Below are 20,254 nucleotides of genomic sequence, written 5' to 3' on the forward strand. Positions count from 1 at the left end.
ATATATATATTATTTTGTTGTGGGGAGAGGGGGGGGGGGGAAAGGAAGGGGAAGGGTATCCTTATGTGGAAACAGGGGCAAGGGTTTACGGGGTGTGGACCGTTTCGGTCATCGTCTGACCATCGTCGGAACATTGTGGGAATGACTGTAGGGCTATGTCAAGGCTGCAAGATGTATCTGCCAAATTTGGGCATTTGTTGTCGCTAAATGGCCGGAGGCATGGCTTAATTCGTAAGTTTCGGAACGTCCAACATTCGGAAATTAGGTAGGGGCGGTGGACGTTGATAGAATTACCATCACATTTTATAGCAATAGTTTCGGATATTCTAAACATCGTTTCGTTTTCTTGTTTGTCAATGATTATGGCTTTTGGGGAATTTGGGGAATGTGTTTTAGTTCAAGGGCGTGAGCTGCAATTTCAGTCTTCCCTGTATTCTGTGGTTTGTTTTTCTTTTTGATGTTGCGATTTTTTTTCGTGTTCAGATATTCAGGAATGGGAATATTGCAATCCCTGAAGTGCTCTTGTAGTCTAATCCATAATGACCTAATTGTAGAGCCCGTGTAGGTGACGTCACAGTCTTTTTGACAAGGAAATTTGTAGACTACGTTGTGGTGTTTGAATAATTCTTTATGAGTGAGAGATTTAGTAGGTTTTAGGAGTTATGTTAGCCAATGTATTACATATAAGGGACACTCCTAAACAAAAACAGGCTAAAATAGCCGTTAATTATATTAATAGTGTTTTAGAGGAGTAGCATAGTAATTTCCCAGAAATTATACCTAACTTTTTTTTTTTTTTTTTCAAATCTTTGTTTATTATGGATATTATTTCTGGGAAAACTCCCATCTTTGTTTATTCTTTTCATGAATTTGATTACTTGATATGAGATCCATAATTCGGTTTAATAGTTCCAGTATTTTGTTTCTGTCACAGAAACATCTTCTGGGATACAATATAAAAATTATTCAAGAAGCAATTTTTGAAGAAACAGCTACACAAACAGTGAGCTGAAGATGTTAGACTAAAAGCTTAAAGACTCTCACCAGCATTCACAGAGGGACACCCTTTGTGAGTGCTGGTATCTAGGTACCTTGGTGGTTTGGCAGGAGGTCTAAGAATTGTTGTTTCCCAAATTTTGGGAAGCTTAACAAGACCATATTTATTTAGATTAGGTTGTTTTTTAAAGTTTGTGTATGCTGTAGCGAAGCATAATAGTTTTTTCATATTTGCTTCTCTGCAAGGTATCCAAGGCATCGTTAGCTAGATTCAACTGACCATAGCTGACAGATATATTTCTTGTGTAAAAATTCGATGTAGCTTAAAAATATAAAAGCGCTTTGCATCGATTATTTAAGTCAAGTCGAATTAAAACTGTAAATAACCTTGTTTGTTTCTGTGTATATTTTGCAAAATATTAATGTAGTTAACCCTGTGGGAAGTGAACGTATTTACTGTTTTATCATCAAAAACAAAGGCAATGCTTTCCCAGGGGAACTTTGTATATGTATATAGTTATGCGTAAGAGCGCAGGAAAAGTAGTTTACTAGTTTGTTTTGTATATAAGAGTTGCTTACTGCACTAACGCCTTTAAAGACAGTATCTAAGAGTGCCGCTAGTTTTAGAGACAAGTTTCAGAGGCGAACAAAGAGCGGGTTAAACTTAAAAGAAGATAAAAGAGTCATGCCAAATTCTTTGTGGTTTACTACCCTTAGTGCAAGGTCTCGAGATCGCAAAATAAAAAGGACGGAGCCAAGCATAAGGGGGCTTCTAGGCCAGAGAGAGGGATCCCGGTTGAGAGTTGGTGGCAGTTTCAGTTTCTTGAAGGCGGCAGTTCGAGCTATTGGAGATGGCAGTTATGCAGGCATTTTCGGCAAGCCAAAGCAGAGGAGAAAAGATGATGTAAATTACCCGAGGCAGCTTCACTCGGAAGTTTTTCTTTTCACTGTGGGAGAACAACCTTTTGCTGGAGCTGAATGAGTCCACAGCCCGCTATTTTCCCGATGAGTTATTACTGAAGCCAGACATTCCTGAGGAAGCTCAAGATCTGAGATGAAAGAATTGCCTTAGAACTTTTTGTGCAAGAATTTTGACTAAATGTGCGATACAGAGCCCTTGTTATAGAAAGACTTTTAAGAATTTGGGTTAATAGCAGTAAGAAGTGTCGTTAAGAGAATCGGTTGGCATATTGGAAGTTGATATAAAAATTGTAAAGATAACTTAACAGAGAATTAGCTAACCTCTTTGCAAGTAACTTGAAGCTTAATAAGTTAAATTTGTAAGCGGAGAGTAAATAAGATTGTGAGTTAAAAAAAGTTAATTAGTGTTAAAGTAAAAAGGTTCTAATTTATGCTAAAGATTTTATAAATGGATAAAGAAAGCAATCTCCCTATTGTTTGATTCATGTATAATTTGTAAATAAATGTGTTTTAATTATTTGTTAAAAGAATGTTGCCTGATCTTTTATTTTACAACTGCACTGTTCTTAAAGAAATTGGACTTGTAAGCGGGAAATAATTTAAGGCAATAAAAACGCAGTTCAATTACTTACGAACTACGACTGTTAAAGTAAACATTGATAAAAGAAACTTCACTTGTAGGAGAGAGGGAAATCTTCCAGAAGTTTTATTTAGTCTTATGCCAATTAAAGGATATATTGGTGGCGCAGTCTGACAAATAAATTTCCAGTATTCATGGGCATTCGACTAGTAAATACGGAAGGTGGAAAATCACCATACGCAATAGAGTAAGTGAGAAAGGATAAGAGACAAAAAAGCGCATTAGAGTAAAACTATAAAGAATTAGGAATAAAGATAGAATAGAATGACGATAAAGGGATATTACATATATAGGCAAAAAAAATAAGATACGTTTACAATAATGCAGACAGCAGAAGATATTACACTTGTTCTTCAAGTTGCATGTTAGCAAAACTCCCAGTTTGGCCATAATATAAGTTGCATGAACAAGGAGCTTTATACACACCTGGAATAGATGGTGGGAGTTGATCCTTAGCAGAATGGATGAACTGAGCCTGCTTCATACTAGTGGTTTGAAAGTAGTGTAAAGATATTTCTTTAAAGTTTTGACTATTTTTTCCCTCCCAGAGGTACCCTGGATATAGAGAATATTAATAACATTGCTATAATCTGTATGTTGAGAGTCATGTAAAGTGACGGGAGGTCTTACATAAAGATTAACTATTTTGTTAATCATTTTGGCACTGTAGCCATTGAACAGGAAGATAAATCAAATGAAGAGCATTGTTAGAACAAGGGTTTTCTTTTTTACCAAATTTCATCATGGAGTCTGTAAATCTTATCCATTGGTTCCTTGATGTTGGTCTTAGTTCAGCAACACTCTTCTCACATTCCATTAAAATTGATCCCCCTGCATGTATTTTTATGATGGCCAAGCTTTTTTTTCCCTTGTGGATTCATTTGGACTGCATGACAGAGTTCTTGATGATCTTTACTGAGTGTATGTCCAATTAATCTAAATATTCATTTTCAGATTTCCAGTTGACCTTTTTTGCTGATTTCTTTTTTTGCAAAGATCTCATTAGTATTCATTTGTAACCACCAAATTTGAAGTATACTCCATAGACCTTGGTTTATGAATGATTGTAACTTTTTATTTCCTTTGAAGTCAATCACATTTCATATCCATATAAAAGAACTGCTTTAATACATGAATTAAGTATTTTTATTTTTGTATCTCTGTGAATATTTTTCATTTTCCATATGCACTTCTTGCATTTTTAATATTTGTAGTTGCTCCTCCATCTTCAGATAAAACATTCCTAAGATACATAAAATTTGGAACAATTATAATTTTTTTCATTTTCAGTTATACTTGCTACCTTGTTGTTCACATTGATTCTCATTTCGTTTGTTTTGTTCGTATTTATTTTCAAACCAATTTTCAGTGATTCTTCTTCTTCTAATGTAGTTAGTTTGTTTTGTATATCTGCACATAGCTTAGATCACTCAAAGTTTTATTTTCCATACTTCTGGTATGTGTTATTGCTGTCTGTTCTAGCACCAGTATAAAATAGCCAGGGAGATAGCAGACCAGATATGGTTTGAATAGGCTATGATAAATATTCATCACACAGCACTTGGCTTTGGAAGTTAATATACCTCCCTTTATTCGATTTCTTGCCTTCTGTGGTATTCCTTTGTTTTGAAGTGCACTCTGTTAAATTGTGATTGATAAAATTCCTAAGAGAATTTATTCTTTCATAATTTAACAAGCAAAGACCCTACAATAGAAAATTTGCTTGCCTCTAAGAGTGTAAATTACATATATGTGAAGAAATTAGAATATATTAAACAAAAAGATAATAATTGTGAGATTATTATCTTTTTGTTTAATAATAATATATTTTTGTTAGAATAATAGAAAGATTACTTGAGCTAGTTAAATATTGGTGGTGAAATTCTAGGGAAAAAGAACGTTAATGTATGATTAAAGCAGTATACCATTCCTAGAAATTAGATAGACAAAAACTTAAGTATAAAGAGCTAATAAGCTTCATTTCGGCAATGAAAACATTACTTAAATTAAGGGGATATTAAATCCCACATAGTTTTAAAACCGAATAAGAAACTCAAAGATTGGAATCAGAGAGTTTCTTGCCGAATATAGTAAACTATAAAGTATCGGCGACACTAGCGTTAGCCAATGCAATCCTAGTACGTAGTACAATACTATGTGGGATTTAATATCCCCTTAATTTAAGTAATGTTTTCATTGCCGAAATGAAGCTTATTAGCTCTTTATACTTAAGTAACTTAATGGTTGCACCTGTTTGGAAAACTCATTCGCAGAGTATATAAGTTCTTTTCGCTATACACTTTGGTATTAGGTCTAGCTACTCACTGATGAAGCCTCAAAAAAGGCTGAAACCGGTCTGGGTAGTGACCTCCCTCCATAATGTAATAACAGCATACATTTCCTTGGAAATGTGTTTTTACATTATGGAAAATACCTAAGAATAGCGATCTGAACTTCCCCCACCTTTGCAACTAGTCGTCCGCTATTGTACTACGTACTAGGATCACTTGCATTGGCTAACGTTAGTGTCGCCGATACTTTATAGTTTACTATATTCGGTAAGAAACTCTCTGATTCCAATCTTTGAGTTTCTTATTTGGTTTTAAAACTATGTGGGATTTAATATCCCCTTAATTTAAATAATAGATAGACAAAGCTTAGATGAATGACTCGCAATTTTTAACGATAATTGTAGCATAATCCAAGGTCAAGAGCACAGGATTAAAGGAAATTGCTGCAAGCATATCGTGTGCACATGGCACATGATGAATAGGAAGAAAAGAAAAAATCCTCTACTGAGAGATATCATGTTGAGTGCTGTCGGGGGGGGGAGGGGTTACGGAAGTTGCCAATAGGGTGTGGAGATATAAAAAAAGTTAGGACCCCACCACCACCACGACGTGGCTTTTTTTCCTGGTGGTTTTAGTGTGTGGACTTCGCGAGTGGAGGGACGGTTCCAGAGCGTGAGGGGAAATCTCTGCCCTGATGCCCGGCAGAAGGAAATGGAAGACGGTGCATATCCACGGGAAAGGTTATGCGTTGCAAGGTCTGAGGTGAATCACATTACTCCGAAAGAAAAGAGTAGTCTGCGAAGAGGCCTCAGAATCTAGGTAAAAAGGCAACACGTGCGAAAGAGTGACTTTGCCCCAAGAATCTTATTGAAAAGAAGGCATGTCCGACTGAAACGAATGGGCCTGCACATGATCGAGGAATCCCAGATACTAACCCCAGCACAAAGAAATCAATTTGAGGCTCCAAAGACAATTAAAGAGAGGAACAAGCACAGGAGATAATTATAATACGGTATTGTGAAATTTTATTGTTAAATAGTGTAAATGAATGATATGTGAATCAAGATCTAAGGAATTAACAAAGATAAAATTTAGGACTGTAGCAAATTATAAGTTGTGAAAGTAGACAAGTGTAATTTAAAGAGTGATGACCTTAGGATGCGTGAATACAAGGTGATAATATATGTTTACTAGGTTTTAATTAAGAGAGTTATGAGGATCTTATGTGTGAAGTAATATAGAGCAGCTCTATTGTTAATCCTATGTGAGTTATGAGAATTTATTGTTCGTATTTGATAGTTATGATAGCACATAAATTTGTAGTTTAGAAATGATCTTTCCCATACTTCCATGAACTGTATATATGTTAGTATGTTAAATAAATCTTTTGCTTACTCTGATTCAGTTGTTTGTTAGTACTGTCCAATGCAACACTTGCTAAATATGCGAACCTAAGCGGGAGATTTGAGTAGTGTGTCTACGGTCACGATTGCGTGGTTGTTAGTCACTGAGGTACAGCTGGATATTCGCTTCTTGTTTAATATTTTCTCCTTTAAACTAATTGTCCTAAGTGGCGCAACGATAAGAAATAAATGTCTTATCATTTTATGAGAAGAAGAACCTCAGAAGCTTTGTTGCATTTGGATTTTGGCTCTACCCCAGGGCAATTCCCTTTGTACTTAGATAGTACCACGTGACACCAAGGGGCGAATAAACGTAGAGGGCATAGATATCAAAGTTATTAAGAAAAGGTGACAGTTTTGTTTGTATTTATTTTCAAACCAACTTTCAGTGATTCTTCTTCTAATGTAGTTAGTTTGTTTTGTATATCTGCACATAGCTTAGATCACCCAAAGTTTTATTTTCCATACTTCTGGTATGTGTTATTGCTGTTTGTTCTAGCACCAGTATAAATAGCCAGGGAGATAGCAGACCAGATATGGTTTGAATAGGCTATGATAAATATTCATCACACAGCACTTGGCTTTGGAATTTAATATACCTCCCTTTATTCGATTTATTACCTTCTGTGGTATTTCTTTGTTTTGAAGTGCACTCCACACACAATCTCTAGAAATGAAATCAAAGTCTTTTTCATCATCAGCAAATATAAAGAGAGTTAAAATTCACCTGGTGCAGTTATTATTCTTAAAGTATTAATATTGTCTATACATAATCTATTTGTCCTGAAACCATAGAAAATTTTGGTAATAACACAGCAGATTTATGTTCCTCCCTAAATCTCCTATCTTTGGTATTTTTACTATTATATCCCTGTATTCCAATCACTAAGAAATGTTTCTTTTCCCCAAGTATATTGGAACTGTATAGTGGGTAGAGCATATCTGTGAAAGTTGTAATATCAGTTTTAGAACCTCTGCAGTGATTCCACATGTCCTGCAGCTTTCTCGTGTTTCATTTCTTTAATAGCTCTTTTTTTATCTCCAATTTTATATGGTGGGTTGGTATTAATTTTTAATTCATCTGTGTATTCTTTATTTCTGTTTGAATTCTATCACTGATATTATTTAAGATTTGACAGAAATGCTGTCTCGACTTTCCAGTTGTTTTTCTGTTGACTAGAATTTTTCCATTGAGATTCTTCACTAGGACATTCTTTTCCTTGGCTTCTCCAGAAAGTCTTCTTATAATACTGTATCTTCTTCTGTAGCTTGTCCCACTTAAGTGGGATCACTGTTTTTGGTGAGTCTCCTCCACAGCCTTCAGTCTTGGGTTGTAACCACATCCAAATTTTTCATCCTGAAGTCCTCTTCCACCAGCTCCCTCCATCTCTTCTTTGGCCACCCACGCTTACTCCTTCCCTACACATCCATCTGCATGACCTTTCTTCCCACATATTCGTCCTCCCTCATCATCACATGACCAAACCATCTCAACCTTTTGTCTCCCGTATCTTCGCTCCTAAGTTCGTAACTTTCACCGTTCCCCCTCACATAGTCATTTCTCAGACGATCCTTTCTGGTCACACCACACATCCACCTAAGCATTCTCATCTTCGCTACCTCCATCCTGCTGATGTTATTTTTCCTCACGGCCACAATTTTTATAGCATATGTCATAGCTGGTCTCACTACTGTCCTATAGATTTTGCCTTTCGGATTGATCGGCACCCTCTTATCGCATAGCATTCCAGCCATCTCTCTCCAATTCCTCCATCCCGCTTGTATCCTGCATCCCATTTCCTTCTCAGCTTCTCCATCCTCTTCCACTGTTGAACCTAAGTATCTAAAGTCCCTAACTTTCCTGATGACATTTTCTTCTAGCACCAGATCTGTCTCCTGGCTGCCATCCACTTTGAAATGCACTCTGTCTTACTTCTGCTCAGTCTCATACCTCTCTCTTCCAGTACGTTCCTCCATCTTTCCAGTTTAACTGCCACCTCTTCTCTTGACTCTGCATCCAGCAAGATGTCACCCGCATACAACATTGTCCAAGGTGTATCTTGCCACCTCCATCACAATTAATAAACAGAAATGGACTTCTTATAATACTGTATAACTCTGTTATTATATTGTCTGCAACTTGTTGTGTCCTTGATGCCAGTTCTTCAAACCATTGCCATTTATTCTTTCTAGCACTTCTTAACTTTTTTTATTTAAAATATTATATATACCTTCAAGTTCATTTTCCTTTTGGAGAGTATTTCTTTATATTATTTCAGCTTTATTTTATTTTTTCCATTTCATCCACTAGTCTCCAAGTTTCCTTTGATAACCATTTTTCTTTCTTTCTTTTTGCATATCCTAAAACATGTTCTGCTGTATCATTAAGGACTTTTTTTTTTTTTTTGACTCTTTTCCATTTAGCCTCTATATCATCATTTCTCATATTCTCTTCCCCATCCTATTTACTATCTATATTTTCCCTTAACTTTATTTTAAATTTGTTACAGACTTCAAGCGTTTTGTGATTTAGCAATATCATATTTGTATCCATTAACTGTTTTCCCATGATGATTTTTTTTAAATATATAATTACATAGATACAATTATCAGGTGATGATCTGAGCCAGTATCAACACTTCATTTATTTCGGATATCTAATAACATTTGCACTTTTGGCTGATGGCAGTATGATCCATTTGATTCTGTCTTTTGCCATCTGACAACACCCAATTTAATTCATGTATTCTGGTAGGCTGGAAGACAGAGCACCAACTATTACTAAATTATATGACCCACACAGTTCCACCAATAATTCAACCTTTACATTTCTCTCTCCTCAATCATGCTCATTTATATTATTATGAAATCAAGTAAGACTGTTAAACTTTTCTTTTTCTTCAAAAGGTACATTTGCAGTTGGGGAATAGCACTGTACAACTCTTAGCCTTCCAAATTTAGTTTTAAGATTGACTGTTATTAATTTGTTCTGAAATTAGTAACACCCAATCATTGCTTGACTAAATCTTTCCGATGGTGAGGAGACCATTCTTTTTATTAAGCGGCCTGTGATGTCTTATTAGTACTGCTTTTTGAAAAAAGCATTCATTTTCACTGTGAATGAACAGGCATAATTGCCAAATTCAAATCAGTTCAGCTTTTTAAATTTGTAAGGATAATCCTGCGATCCATATATTTGTTACTAATTTACTTTTATTTGCATATTTTATTATTATTATTGGCCTTCCACCAGCAGACCTAAGTCCATCTAGAACAACAATAGCACATGCTAACCTAACCTAAGTTAAATAAATTATATTTATACCAATATGCATACTTATCTGTTACCAAACATGTTCACGGTCAAATTTAGGGGATAAAAATCCCTATTATTTTACAGCCGGTATGCGAACTCTTAAGATCGAAGACTAAGATCGTTTGGCTTTTCATCTTAATTATAATATAATATATAATATATATGGGCACACCACTCTGGCATTTGTATAGTGAAGGTATGTAAGTTCTTTTCACTTAAACTTTGATATCATCCAGGTCTACCTACTCACTGATGAGACCTCAAAAAAGATTGAAATCGGTCTGGATAGTAACCTCTCCTCATAATGTAAAACAGTATTACATCTCCTAGGAGCTGTGTTTTCACATTATGATAAAATATCAAGGATAGTGAGGGAGCTTGCTCCACCTTTGCTTCGAGTTGCCTTGGTGTTGTACTACCAAGTGGTCACTTACGCTTGGATTCGCCGATAGTTCTTTGGCATGAAACTCGTAGATAGTAGTCTTCGATCTTAGAGTTTCACGTACTGGCTGTAAAATAATAAGGAATTTTTATCCCCTAAATTTAATTAACTTTGCCAGAAAATATAGCCGTTTGGCTTTTCATCTTAATTATAATATAATATATAATATATATGGGCACACCACTCTGGCATTCATATAGTGACGGTATGTAAGTTCTTTTCACTTAAACTTTGATATCATCCAGATCCACCTACTCACTGATGAGACCTCAAAAGAGGTTGAAACCGGTCTGGGTAGTGACCTCTCCTCATAATGTAAAGCAGTATTGCATCTCCTAGGAGCTGTGTTTTCACATTATGAGAAAATATCAAGGATAGCGAGGGAGCTTGCTCCACCTTTGCTTCGAGTTGCCTTGGTGTTGTACTACCAAGTGGTCACTTACGCTTGGATTCGCCGATAGTTCTTTGGCATGAAACTCGTAGATAGTAATCTTCGATCTTAGAGTTTCGCATACTGACTGTAAAATAATAAAGAATTTTTATCCCCAAAATTTAATTAACTTCACCAGAAAATATAGCCGTTTGGCTTTTCATCTTATGTTCAAGGTCAGTTTTATAATTGTGAGCGAACATCCAATCCCAAGCTACATTCTGAGACTTGTTAATCTAATGCTTTATTCATATGGAAGAGAAAAAACAGCAGATGGAACCATATACTGAATAATCAACATGGCAAAACTGATATTCATATTGTGAAAATCAACATTAGCAGTATGGGTTAGCTGGTGTATATTTGTTCTGCTATCTTCTCCTTTTCATTTGTCTCACCTTTTGTAAAGTTTTTATTTATTTTTCTCCATATTTACACACATAACTAAAATTGGCTTGTGTTGTGTCGACTCTCCTATGTTTTGGGCCCTCTTTTATCTCTTATATGTATATATTACTTTATTCTACCTTTCTCTCAGTAATTCCTATATTTTCTTTTACTTCTTCTTATTTAATACATTTACTTTTAACTTCTATCTCACTTAACTTAACTCAGGCCGAATCCCTAACAAAAGTGAAGCTGTTGGTTTGTGAGAGAAAGAAAATGCTAATGGCAGATGCCTATTTCTTTGTCTCAGCACTGGTTCTAACTCCTTATTCAAATTCAGAGAAATTTATTTTTTTCACTGCGCCACCCTGAATCCTAGATTATACTAAACTTGTATGACCAAGGAGTTAGAATACAGTCAGCATTCACTCTTATCAACTATATTTTTCCAACTTGCAGTCATGACCCAATATTATCTATTCTCCAGCCTTTTGAGGTTCGCTAAATTTTATGAGCAAGTGCAATAGGTTCTAAATTCAGGCAATACAACATTTATATTTAAGCAAAACGTTTAATTTCAAGAAAAATACATATAATACATGTTATGACACTGAGTCAATCAAACATTCAAAGCTAGGTAGAGAATTAGCACTCATATATACAATTACTTTATCCTTTCTATAAATCTCAATCTGAGAAACATATTTAATACACTTAGTCTCGTTGTGCTACTCTAGTTAATCAATTCCATTCTCGATATGAGTCAAATTCTATTCTCACTTTTCTCTGACAATCCTATTTAATATATACATAACAGACTAAATTAAGAACTCTGGTAAATCCCTCTCTCAAGGTCAATTCATGAAACAACTTTCTCTATCTCTTTCAATTTTAGCAGTAATTTCTAGATTCTATCTGTCACATAAACTTTACATACCATATTCTGTTTCATTCTCAATCTATCAATTTACTGTCCTAAGAGTCTCTCGTAGCACATTACAATAAAATCTTCCTAATCATTTCCACTAGATAGAAGATATAAAATTTTGCAACTTACCAATTGCTGGTATGTTACTTTGGCTGCTTCCTTATCTTGTCGGATATCTGCCCTCTACGACTACTTTACTTCACGCATTCTCAGGATGTTCACTACGGATTCCCTCTATACTTCATAGTTGGATATTTCTGTAGTCTTCCACAAACATAGTCTGCTGGGCTAGTTTCCGACTGGCAGGCTTCCTAGTCATTCTTTCCGATATCTCCTTGAACAAAAGAAAACCACTTGGAGGCGCCACACCAGCCAGACCCACGAGGGCACAGGAACACAGCAACAGGAAAACGTCTAAAAGCCTTGTCTCCAGCGATACATGCACTTTTAAACGGCGCGCCACTCCTTTCTCTTTTGTCATCGACATCTACGTCATCTTTCTTCACGTCACAACGGCACTTAGCGCCATACACGGAATCCTCTCATAACTTACAGAGTGTAGCGGTGGTGGTGGTGGGGGGGGGGAGGCACCGTACTTACTAATGGACATGCCTGTACACTGTATTACGTGTTTCTGAAGTCGGCCATTTCTCATTTTTGAATATTATTTCTCTCCCAGCAATTGTTAGGTGCTTACATAATATTTGAGACTACGTAGCCATACATAATAAAATTTCACAATACAATATGAGATAAAAGACATAAAATTAAATTAAGATTGCACAAGTGTTTATTCATTTCTGAAAAAATCATTACTTGCTCCAAGAGAGTAAGAACTATGCTAAGTCTGAGTGAAACGTAATTTTCTTTAATATTTTGTTTCACTCCGACTTAACACTTGTTCAATGTTGTCAAATTAGATCCTCCAGCCATAACTAATGTCACATTCTTTCTTAAAGTTACATAAATTCATCACTCTTCTATAACCCGTTGCTGAAGGCACTGTGGACGAATAAGCACCCCCATAGTGCATTTGAAAAAATGATGGTACATTGCACCATTATTTGTAGAAGAGTTTTCTTTCTGCATACAGGCAAATTGGCCATGAAAACACAATTTACAGTGTGTATACTAGTGGTGGTGGTGGTCAACAGTAGTTATCGCTGTGTGTTGGTGCTAGTATTATGTATTACCCTCCCATGATGAGTTCTTGGACTCCTCTGAGGTACAGTGTATTAATAATAATATTTTTTACACTAACAGTAAAACATGAGCTTTGTATATTTGTTCAATCTCCTCTTCATTATTTCTTTAATATGCATTGTTGTTGTCTGGTGTAGCCAAGCATAGCACACTCCTGCTATCAATCATATAAATGCCCTTACCTAACTTATAATTTTTATGCTTATTTAATTAATGTCATTCAGCAGCTTGTATATCCCTCCCAGAGAAAGTTAATTGGGTTCAATTACTGAAATAGATAGAATAAGGAACAAGGACTTAAGAGAAATACAAAAATAAGACGTCATTTGGAAAGCTAGGAAATCAAAATGGGATTAGAAAAGATATCAAGAGAGCAACAGAGTGGCTGCTAAGAGGAGTTAGAAAACTTGGAAGACAGAGAAAAAGATGGATTGATGACATCAAAAAATGGCTCGGTGTCACATGGACAAGAGTAGCCCACGATACGAGAGCGTGTGAAAGGTTAGGGAGGTCTTTGTCCTGCAGTGGGACATCTAGGCTAACAACAATTACTGAAATGTATGAAATTTTCTTTCACCTAGATATCTGGAATCCTTTCACTTTTAACTGGATCTGATGAAACTTCATTCTTATATTCAATTAGACTTGACAGTTTGATATGATATTTAAATTTACGAGGGTGGTCTGAAAAGTTCTCGGCCTCGACCATAAATTGCGTCACTGTTGGCAAGATTTTTTTTTTTCTAAGTTGGTACATCTGTCATAAGCATCCATGTGAAATTCCAAGTCATTCTATCAAGTAGTTTTTTTTATACAGCTGTTTGAAGCAAAATTGTTATCTGTATCCTTTGAAATGGGTAAAATTGAGTATCACAAGGTTATAAAATTCTTTGTAAAAGAAGATTTAACACCAAAAGAAATTCATTCAAAGTTCATAAAAGTTTATGGCACTCTTCTCCTTTGTTTTTGACAATTAAGAAATAAGCTGCTGAGTTTAAACGTAGCCGTACCACCCTTGAAGATGATCTGCACAAAGGACATCCAAAAAGTGTTACAACAGCAGAAATCATTGATCAAGTGCACTATATGGTATTGGATGACTGGTGAGTCAAAGTGCATGAAATTGCTGAGACTATAGGCATTTCAAAAGAACATGTAGGATATATTTTATACAAAGAATTGCAAATGAAAAAGCTATGACCAAGATGGGTGTTATGCTTGCTCACAGCAGATCAAAAATGCACTCACATGAAAATCTCTGAACAGTGCTTGGAGCATTAACTAGAATAAAACTGATTTTGTGCATCGATTTATTACTATGGATGAGACTTGGATTCATCATTACACACCAGAATCCAAACAACAATCAAAACAGTGGACAGAAGCCGGCTGTTCAGCCCCAAAAAAGACAAAGTCGATTTCATCAGCAGGAAAGGTCATGGCATCGGTGTTTTGGGATGCTAAAGGCATTTTGTTTATTAATTATCTTGAAAAGGGTAAAACAATAACTGGGGAATATTATTCCAATCTTTTAACCAGACTAGATGAAAAAAATTCATGAGAAAAGACCTGGTTTGCAGAAGAAAAAAATCATCTTTCATCAGGGCAATGCTCCTGGTCACAAAGGTGTTTTGGAAATGGGAAAATTAAGGGATCTGCACTAGGAATTGTTTGAATATCCACCCTATTCCCAGATTTGGCTGCCTCTGACTTCTATCTCTTCCCAAAACTAAAACTCTTCCCCACTGGTCAGCGTTTTTCCTTGAATCAAGAGGTGATTGCAGCTATAGAGAGGTATTTTGCAGATCTTACCGAGAACCACTGCAGGGACGGAATAATAGCACTGGAGCATTGCTGGAATAAATGTATTAGTCTTAAGGCAGATTTATGGTGAAAAATAAAAATAATTTTGAAATTATAAATGCGTTTTATCATTGTTAGGCTGAGGACTTTTTAGACTGCCCTCGTAAGAAAACATTAAACTTATTTAAACAAACTTATGTTGTTTAAATTTATGCTTATAAATCAAAGCATTTCTTTCATTAGTGAAGATGACATTATTGTAAACAAGTCTGAATTGCGACTAGAGTTGTCTCTTATAATTCATTGATATTCTTGGAGAAAGAATATCTCCTATATGAACAGTTAATTAGAACATGGAAGAAAACTATGATTTTTAATTTTCTGCTGATTTCAGAGGAATACAATACAGTGAAATGCACTATATTTACTAAATATATATACAAGAAAAACATACAACTTAACATATTCTCTGCTCTCCACATATTAAAGTTCACGAATCTTGCAGCTGTATAATTCAAGACAAGAAATTATATTGTTCTTTTAATTCTTTACTTAGTTGAAAGACTGGGTAAAGATAAAAACACAGTGAACCACAAAATTCGCATGTGAAATATCTTCATAACTAAGCTACTTTATATGACAGATAACTTCACATCAAATTTCCTGTTATCCCATAGTGCAAAGCACACTTCCTTGTGTGTGTGTGCGCGCGCGCGTGCGCTGCTGTAGATTATGGTAAAGGTCACTATCCAGACAGTTTTCAAATCTTTACTGAGAAGAAAAGAAAACTAATGCTTGTCATATACCCAGATTAATTTCATAGAGATACAAGAGTGCCTGGTAGTATTAAACTAACATAGATCTTAAAAGATCGACACTATCCCACACAACTAATAAATTGCGCAAACAGGACAGCAAAAACCCGTCAAAACAACCCAACAACCAAAACAACTTCACAACACAAAAAGTTATCAAACTGTTTTCCAAACATCCAGAACATATACAAAGCCTACAAATACATTTTCAAATATACTGACTATAAACTGGTATTCACCACAAACCAAAAATTGGCAACACTTCTAAAACCCACTTAATCTCTCAGACACACAAAGAAATATTAGCACATCACAACGTAGTCTACAAATTTCCTTGCCAAAAAGATTATGATATGACCTACACATGTTCTACTATCAGCTCTTTATAGGCAAGACTACAAGAACACTTCCGTGACTGTAACATCCCTATTCCAGAACATTTAAACACTAAAAAATGCAACATCAAAAAGAAAAATGGAATACAAAGTACATGGAAAACAGAAATAGCAGTTCATACCCTTGAACAGAAACATACTTTTGCAAAATGACAAGGCCATCATAATAGATGGATAAGACAATGCTTAGAATATCGGAAACGATAGCCATAAAATGTGATGAGAACTCAATCAACATCCACCGACCCTATATAATCCCTGAGTGTTGGAAGCTCCATAACATAAAAATTAGGTCACAACTCCAACCAATAGGCAATAACTCAAGTACTTCAAAGGCAGAAACACCAAGCCGACATGACATAGCATCCACTTCCTTCATGAGTTCAGACGACAACACACACTGTTGAAACAGCTCGTACCCCATTAACCCTCTCCCCGTCCTCCTTTTCTTATAAATCCTTCCTCGAAAAAACTTTCTATTTTCACCTCCCTCTTTCATCTCTTTCCCACCCTACAAAAAAAGGGCTCTGCCCACCCTTAAAAATAATATATATATATATATATATAAACCTCGGGTTTTTCAAAGTAATTCTCCCACATTGCCTAACCACCCCCACTTCCCTTTTAAGAACATAACAGCAGAAGTATGCACATCGCAGAAAGAAGACAGGCAACAACATCTAAGAACAGCTATGTGCAAATTTTCTTCTATTATGCTACACAGTGGCAGCTTGCGACTTGAAATCGTGGGTTGCTGTAACTTGCGAAATATACATACACACTGTAAGTACAGTGTATGTGTTTGGATAAAATATCAAAATTATGGTAAAAATCAAAAAAAAAATTAAACATGAAAAATATTGTTTATTATCGATAAATTATACAGTTTAGTATAATTCAAAATTACTTAAAAATAAAATCCATTATCGTAACTCCATTTAAAGAGACGGAGTAAACACGATAAGCACTATGAACACTCTATTACTGGTGCAAACTGCATATAAACAATAGTGGAACTGCACGATGGACAGTGCTGCATTACGCTAATAGCTTGCATCTCACTATGATGTGCATATGCTTGCACGTGTAACAGTGTGAGACTGTGGTAAATACAGTGCTGCTAGCGTCCCTCCTAAGTGCTGCAAGATGGATTTTTATTATTTTTTATACAAAATAAGAGAATTGTATAGGATTGTGATGATAAAATTAAATATTACAAGCAACTATAAATAAATTAATAAATATATTTATATATCGAGATAAATTGGAGGTGCTGCAGTTCTGCAGTGTCTATGCACGAGCAGCCCTTGATGCTTCATATATTAGTCTCTAAAATACATCTGCATGCCCTAAGAATTCTTGAGTAAAAAGCCATTGACATTAAAAAAGGGGCACTCCTAACAAAAGCAGGCAATAGCCATAAAAATAATGAATACTTTCTTTTTCATGTTATCTTTTCATTTTTGATGTCTTGTGCTAGTAATATATTTAACATCTGCAGTGTTTTTGGAAGTTTTTTCACTTGGCTATGCTACCAATTATGTATTTAGTTTAATCCTTTAGCCAATTGTAAGCAAACAAAGTATGTACTTGAAATATTTTCAGGACTAGGGCAACTCGTGGTAAAGGTGGCAAACGTTCTGATCACTTGCCTTAGTATCCCATAATGTAAAGCACATCTCCTTGTGTACATGTATAATGCTATGCATTAAGGGAAGGGTCACTACCCAGACCGGTTTCCCCCTTTATTGAGGTCTCGTCAGTGGGAGCCAGACCCTGAGGAGGTGATACTGAGGTGTAAGCAATGCAGAAATCATATCGCCATATCACATCAATGAAGATCGAAACCAGTATGGGTAGTGACCTTTCCCTTAATGGATAGCATTATACATGTCCACAAAGAGATGTGCTTTGCATTCTGGGATACTAAGGCACGTGATCAGAACTTATGCCACCTTTATCACGAGTTGCCCTAGTCCTGAAAATACTAAAGGTGCAAACTTTGTTTTCTTACACTTGGATAAAGGATTAAACCAATTATCTAATTGGTAGCATAGCCAAGTGAAAAAATGTCCATCAACTATCTCTAATCCAGAGAATTTTAATAATAAGGTGTATAATAAATTAATATTATAATAAAGTATAATAATAATAAAATTTTGGCAACTGGTATATGTTGATATGACTTCTGCATTACTTCCACTTTAGTATCACCTCCTCTGGGTCTGGCTCCCACAGACGAGACCTCAATAAAGGTCGAAACTGGTCTGGGTAGTAAGCTTTTCCCTTAATGCATAGCATTATACATGTCTGCAAGGAGATGTTCTTTGCATTATGGGATACTGAGGCAGGTGATCAGAACTTATGCCACCTTTACCATGAGTTGCCCTAGTTCTGAAAATATTTTAGGTGCAAACTTTGTTTGCTTACAGATGGATAAAGGATTAAACCAAATATATAATCTGCAGTGTTTTGTGTCATATAAGATAAAGATATGATTCATCTTGTAAACAGATGAAATAGATTTACGTATCGATAAATGCAGTACTGTAAATGTATTTTCACTTTCTTATGATTTTCTTTAATAACATTTTCTTTTCTCTAGCTTGCTTTATTGTAAGAATACAGTATATATGCATACATACTATATAAAATATGCGTTCGTTGACTGTTTATGTTATTGGTAAGGCATCAATAGGCCTTACACGGCCATCAACAATAGGCTGTTAGTAGTTAAGTTTTTGGGGAGTTAAAAGTTATATGTGGATTTCCAACTGCATGAAGTCAGCATCCCCTAACCCCCAGATTGTTCAAGGGTCAACTGTGTGTGTGCGTGTGTGAAATCATCATCACTCCAAATGTCTATTATATCATCTGCATATGTTGATACTTTAGTTTGCTTCAGGGTTGAGGAAATTGTTATCCCTCATATACCATATGACTTGTTGGCTTCCTGTTAAAAAAAAAAAAAAAAAGTTCTAGAAATAATGCAAATTGCTGGGCTTGACTCTTTTTTGAATTTTGATCAGGCCTGATAGGGAATCTGTTGACTAGGAGGCAGATACTTGCATTAGCATAGGTTCCCTTGATGATGGATAGCAGTCTTTTACCCATTCCAGTGCACCAGATAGAGATGTTGCATTGTCAGCTGCTCAAGTTAAGATCTACCAAAGTATTACTGTTGGATGATTTTTTTCATGTTAAATAGATGTAGTATATCACATAGCTGGAACAGATTAAACTCTACTGCTCAGCTTGGAATTCCATACACTTATGTGCTTTTGATTATGTTACAGCTGTGTGATATAATGCATCCAGTTAATATGAAAAACCGTTCGATATTCAGCCCAGGGTTTTGAACCTGTAGTGAAAGAAAGGATCTTGTATGGGATCTGTATTAGATCTAGAAACAGATCTTCAGTCATTGATTAAGGTATGGCTGGCTACAAATTCACTTGGTATGTGGCCTGTAGAAAGAAAGGAATTATAAAGTTTGAGTAGAATGAGAAGAATATATCTCAGGCTTCATAGTAAGATTTCATCCCTTGACCATCTGATCCTGAGTATTTCCTTGTCTGGCATTCTTTATAGGCTGTAGTAACTTCAGCTACTGTAATGTCTCTTGAGCCTGTCTTAGATATGAACAGGAAAGGCATTAATTTTTCAAGAGCCAGAATTTTCTGCAGTGCTGTTTTCAAACATGTTCATGGTGTTTCCAACACTTGGCACTTGTTCCTCTAGTGCAGGCAAGGTAAGGGTTAAGTGAAAAGTAAAAGTAGATATATATATATGGACTGTTTTCATTCTTTGTATAGAAAGGCTCCAAAGGGGAAATTGTGCTCTTTTGATTTCTTTTGTGGTTTGTTTTCCCCCATTTATTTATTTGTATTTGGAAGGTTTTTGTAAGATATTCATTTGCATCTTTAAATACTATTTCTTTTCATTCGATTTTCCTTTTTTTTTTTTTTTTTTTTTTAAATTTTAAGTGTTCAGAAGAGCTCTTTGGATTCAAGAGTGTCCCATCAGATGTGTTTAAAACTTGAACTGTATAGGTGTTACCAACAAGTCTGTAGGTTGCATGCCGAATATCAGCAACAAGAAGTGTGGCAAAGAACAGTGGTGCAATATCTTGCAGAGGCAGCCCGTTATTATCCAAATCGCACAGCTCATATCCTTCTTAAACATCTCAGATTAACTAGGCCAAAGAAAATGTAAGTTATTTGATATTATTCTGTTTTTGAAAAGATAACTTTTTTTTAACTTAAGGATCCTCTTTAATTCTAT

The 20,254-nt window shown here is 35.4% G+C and overlaps 1 protein-coding gene across 1 annotated transcript in view; it reads left to right on the forward strand.

The window, feature by feature from the left end:
• Positions 1 to 20,254, forward strand: part of l(3)L1231 (zf-C3Hc3H domain-containing lethal (3) L1231) — a 281,991-nt gene that overhangs the window by 47,001 nt on the left and 214,736 nt on the right. The window contains exon 3 of the mRNA XM_090412243.1: positions 19,957 to 20,181. Coding sequence (XP_090268369.1) covers positions 19,957 to 20,181 — 225 coding nt within the window. The remainder of the gene's footprint in view (positions 1 to 19,956; positions 20,182 to 20,254) is intronic.

Source organism: Typopeltis vanoorti, chromosome 22 (genome assembly GCF_054136105.1).
Source record: "Typopeltis vanoorti isolate ZY-2024b chromosome 22, IOZ_Tvanoo_1.0, whole genome shotgun sequence".
Taxonomy (NCBI): Eukaryota; Metazoa; Arthropoda; class Arachnida; order Uropygi; family Thelyphonidae; genus Typopeltis; species Typopeltis vanoorti.